This window comes from Vombatus ursinus, unplaced genomic scaffold (genome assembly GCF_900497805.2).
Source record: "Vombatus ursinus unplaced genomic scaffold, bare-nosed wombat genome assembly UNPS02014167.1, whole genome shotgun sequence".
Taxonomy (NCBI): Eukaryota; Metazoa; Chordata; class Mammalia; order Diprotodontia; family Vombatidae; genus Vombatus; species Vombatus ursinus.
Genome location: NW_020953945.1, coordinates 2361886 through 2367148, shown reverse-complemented (window position 1 = coordinate 2367148; position 5263 = coordinate 2361886). Strand labels below are relative to the sequence as shown.

Genomic DNA, 5263 nt, shown 5'->3' with positions numbered 1-5263 from the left:
TGAATGTCTAATAAACATCTTGAACTCATTTTCCAAACTTAAATGCCAAAAACAGAACTATTCCCTTGCTACTTTGCCTACTACTGAGGAGGGTACCATCATCCTCCCAGCCTCTCAGGCTCACGCCCTAGGAATGAGTCATCCTGGATGCCTTGCTCTCTCTCACCCCTCTTATCCAAGCTGGTGCCAAGGCCTGATGATTTCACCTTTGCAACATCTCTCCAATATGCCCTTTTCTCTCCTCTGACCCTGCCCCTATCTCCTCACACCTGGACTACTGCAGTAACCCTGGGCAAGGCTGGGGCGAGAAGGTTGAGGGGGGAGTCCTGGCTGCCTCTAGTCTCTCCCCACTCCAGACCATCCTCCCTCCATTCAGCCACTAAAGTGATTTTCCTAAAGCTCAGGTCTGATCATGTCACCATCCCAACTCTATTAACTCCAGTGCTTTCCTATGGCCTCCTGGATCTAATACAAGATGTTCTGTTTGGCATTCAAAGCCTTTTGTCCCAGCTGCCCCCCATCTTTCCAGTCTCCTTACACCTTACTCCCGAGGTACTTTTCATGCTCTTCAATCCAATGACTGGCCTCCTGGCTGTTGTGGAAACAAGACCCTCCTTCTCCCAGCTCTGGGTGTTTTCTCTAGCATCCCCCATGCCTGGAAGGCTCTGCCTCCTCTGCTCCAACCACTTACCTCCCTGGCTTCCTTTAGGTCCCAACTAAAATCTCACCTTCCGCAGGAAGCCTTCCCCTGCCTCCCTTAATTCCAGGGCCTTTCCTTTGTACATATTGGTTTGCACGCTGTCTCACTCATTTGATTGTAAGCTCCGTGAGGACAGGAACTGTCTTTTGTTCCTTTTCCTATTCCCAGCACTTAGCACAATGCCTGGCACATATTAGCCATTTAATTAAATCTTTATTACTTGCTTGATTGAGCCCTGACTCAATCAAATCTAATGGCCCCCTCACACTTCCCTGCTAGGCACCACCTAGCCCCACTCCATCCAGCCTTAGCCTGGTGGCTGGCACATAAACTGGGAGATTCCGACAAGGCCTGTGCCAGCTCTGAAGTTCTAGGATTTTCTGACTAGGGTTAGGCAATGGTCATCACACAACAGGCAACCAAAGGAGGGATCACTTCTCTAGAAAGCTTGATGGTTTGTAAAGCACGTTCCTCACAACAGGTCAGGGTGAGAAGACAAGGATGTTCCCCAGCAGTCCCCGATCTCCCATGGGTGGGATCGAAGGGTTCCCGGCTCCCAATCCGGCACTCCCACCTCAGTGTGTGGCGTGCACCTGCCCTAAGCCAGGAGGGAGCGAGGTGCTCAGGGACCACGCCTCCTGCCGTCACCTAGGAAGGTGCAGGGAGGCCTGCCAGGCCCTGACAGTGCTCCCAGAGGAGGCTCAGAGAATGATTCAGAGGCAGGAAGAGAGAAGGATGCAGGCAGGGCAAGGGAGGGAAAGTCAGAAGGAGCCTCCCCAGAAATGGCTGTGCCTAAGCACCACCTGCTGGTCAAACTGACCATTCCCTGCAAAGCTAGACCTGAGGAAGAGAGTGGACATTTCAGGGAGGAATAGAATATGACTTAGTCCTCAGTGGATAAAATGAAGAATTCTGGCCACTTACTGTAGAAAGTACCAGCTGGGTCCAGGACACAAGGGGAGAGACACAAGGTTTAGATAAGACATGGGTGTTGGCCTCCCCTAACAAGCGGCCCCTGACTGTGATGGCCACTGCCAAGCAGCACGACAAGGGAGAGAGAGGCTGGGCAGCATGGGCAGCGGGTGCTCTTCGGCCGATGCACGTTCAGAGGAGCAAAGATACACACCCAAAAACCAAGGGCAGCAGATTAAGGCACTGTCTGTACACCTGGCACCCAGATGCAGAGCTGGCCGCCCCCTCACCTGGAGGTCCTGGCTTCTGTTCCAAACGTGAATCTCCAAATGGAGCACCTCGCCTCCAGGCCCACAACCCCCTGGCCAGATGCCTTGCCCAAGCCATGGAAGCTGTCCACCATCTTCAGCGCGTGGTGGCAGCTCCCACCCCTTCTGTCCTTAAGCCAAAACAACCACGTCTCCCAGAGGATCTCATCTCCTCCTTTAATGAGAAAAGAGCTCACTGGCAGCCAACTCCCCTCCTCTGTCCTCTTCACCTCTGACACCCCTTGGCCTGAGCCACATTCTCTCCCTCTATCTAGTCTGCGGTAGAGGGGAAGCCCATCTTCTCACTAAAGCAATAACCAGGCACCCAGGCTCCCAACCTAGGCCCAACGTCAGCCGCTCTCTCTCCCCCTCCGTATCTAATCCACTGCTAAATCTTGTTTCGCCATTTCTGCCACCCCATCTATCTCTCCACTCAAAAGCCACCCCCCAAATCCAGGCCCTCATCACCTTTCACCTGTGATGATCCCTGAGCCCAGGCCTGACCATGTCAGTCCCTGCCACGCCCACTGGATGGAGTCCAGAAGCTCCCTCCAACCTGTCAAACAGAAAGCCCTCAGTCGGCCACTGAGGCCCTTGCCACCAGGGCCCATTCTTACCTTTCCCATTTTCTTATAGTTTACTCCCTTCTAGGACACAGGCACAGTGGCCTACTTGTTATTCTACCTTTCACCTCCTAGGCTTTGCACTGGCAGTCTCCCCTGCCTGGGAGACTGCCCCTCCTCACCTCTCCTGCCTCTTAAGTTTCCTTAGCTTCCTGCCCTTGAATTTAAAAAAAAAAAGCCTCCCCAAGTATTAGAAATCCAAACCACCATTTGGGCCCTGGGGTTTTCACACTCACAACATTCTGCTCAAAAAAAACAAGGTTCGGCTCCAGTCCATAGAACGTCCATTCCCGCCAGACTCCTTTTCAGAGAGAAGGCACGGGCCATAGCTGCTGAGGATCCCAGGGGAGAGGCAGCCTGGACACCAAAAAGGCCAGCCTCTGACACACCCCGTGGCCACTGCACCCTTTGGGCACTCTCTGCTATGTTACCTTGTTTTTATTTTCTATGTTTTGTATTCATGGATATATGTTTATCAGTCAGTCAACAAGCATTTATTAGAGATAAATTTTTTTGAAGTATCCTGGGTAAGGAGCAGCCAGGAGGCCAGTGTCTCTGGACTAAGGTCTAAGAAGTCTAGAAAGGGAGGAAGGGGCCAGGTTCTGAAGGGCTTTGAATGCCAAACAGCATTTTGTATTTGCTCCTGCAGGAGATAAGGAGCCACTGAAGTTATTGAGCGAGGCGGGTGGAGGGCAGTGAGATGTGGTCACATCTGCATTTTAGGAAAATCACTTTAGTGACTGAAGAGGAAATGGACTGAAGCAGGGAGAGACCCCCTCATAGTCCATGGCAATAGTCCAGATGTGAGGTGATGAAGACCTACACCAGGGAGGTCGCAGTGTCCGAGGAGAGAAGGGGGCGTATTCGAGAGATTCTGCAAAGGTAACATTGACAGGCCTTGGCACTAGCTTGGACACTGGGGGAGGGTGTGAGAGATAATGAAGAGTGCAGGATGACTCCTAGGGTGTGAGTCTGGGGACCTAGGAGGAGAGTGGGACCCTCCACAGTAATAGGGAAATTCAGTCAAAGAAAGGGTTTGGGGGGAAGGTCAGGAATTCCACTGACCGTGAACACACAATGTTTCACTTCTGAGGGTAGACCTTGCCTCACGACTGGCGGGAGACCCTGGACAGGGGACTGCCCTTCTCGAGCATCCTCTCAGGCCTCTGACACCATCTTCACAGCCAGAGGTGCCCCTGCTCCCTCTTCTATCCTGAGAAGGCAGATTCTGTTGGGAGTTCTCCCCCGCCTACCTCCCCCACACCCTTCCTCTTCGCCAGGTCTGCCCTGCTACCATCAGCTCCAGGAGCACGCCCCTTCATGTCCTCCCTCCTTCACCTCTGACCTCAAGGCCTTGAACACAGCAGGTATGAAATAACTGAAGCCTGGATTTTTCACAGACCTTCCCTTGCCTACAGAGAGGACAAGCAAGCAACTGGCCTCTACCTCTCCTCCCTTTCACAGCCAAATTCCCAGAGAAGGCAGCCATTGAATGAGCTCCCCCCCACTTCTCCAGGCTGCCCAGAGTCTGGCTTCCCCACTCCCCTGAGATGCTCCCTCCAAAGTTTCTTAATAGCTGAATCCAAAGCTCTTTCCTTCACCTTTGGCTTTCTTGACCTCTCCCGTGGTAGACCTTAACGCTGTTGGCCACGCCCGCCCCCAGTTCTAGACCCGGGTCCTAACTGCCTCCTGGCAGACATCCACCCCCGAAGTCCCCAGGGCATCTCTAAGTAGAGCGGCCAAAACCTGCCCCTACCCCAAGCTGTCCTTCTCTCTCGTGGGCCCCCAACGTCACAAGCTCAGTCATCTTCAACCCTTCCCTCTGTTGCCACGTGTGGTCAAGTCTGCTCTGGCCACATCCCAGCCACCAGCCTGATGTGAGGCCTCAACCCCTCTCCAAGATACTGTGAAGGCCTCCTCCTCAGCTCCTTGGCCTGCCTGAAGGGGTTATCTCACCACATCATGTCTTAGAAGACAGGCAGGCCAAGCATCCTCGAGTTGCCAAACATTTATTAAACTCCTACTGCATTCCAGGCCCTGCCCACAAGGGGCTTCCATTCTAGTTGAGGGCAGAAGGAAGGACATGATATGCCTACAGGTAAGTATGAAACCAGGGAGGAATGTGATCGTAGCGAAGAGTCGGACGACACAGAAAATAGAGATCTCCCTCACCTGGAGAGTCTCCAAGGTCAAGGAAGACTTCCTGGAGGAGGCCCCCTCAGAGTTCAGCCTTGAAGGCAGGAAGATGGGGCCGGGCAGGAAGGAGGAATGGAGCAGCCAATGTCAACCACAGGCAGTGCAACCCCGACTCGGTTTCTCTCATTGACATCTGCGTAAGTAACGGCCGAGGGGGAACCTCAGACGGCTTCGGGGAGCCGCCCTGAAACTGCTCCAGGTGGGGGCTTCCTTCTGGGCAGTTTCTAGAGCTCCCAGCCCGTGCTACCGCTGCGAACAAATGTCAAAAACACGGGCAGTCTCCTACCTCTGGGCACCTGGGCCACGTTCTTGTAGGTCTTGTGCAAGTATCTGCGGCACAGCAACATGGAGTCGTCCAGAATCTGGGAGAGCACGAGGATGACGCCATGCTTTAAAAAGCCTTCTCTAGAGAGACAGAGAGAGAGCTTGGCTTTAGGACAAGGACAGTGACCGGCACCCGAGCTCACAAAGTCTGCTGCCATTTCAACCAATTCCCAGGGCACAGCAGCCCACCTTCCCAGAGA

The 5263-nt window shown here is 53.5% G+C and overlaps 1 protein-coding gene across 1 annotated transcript in view; it reads right to left on the bottom strand.

Moving 5' to 3' along the window:
- Window positions 1-5263, bottom strand: part of RSPH14 (radial spoke head 14 homolog) — a 190498-nt gene that overhangs the window by 161009 nt on the left and 24226 nt on the right. Inside the window, exon 4 of the mRNA XM_027859408.1 lies at window positions 5026-5144. Within this exon, the coding sequence (XP_027715209.1) occupies window positions 5026-5144 (119 nt within the window). The remainder of the gene's footprint in view (window positions 1-5025; window positions 5145-5263) is intronic.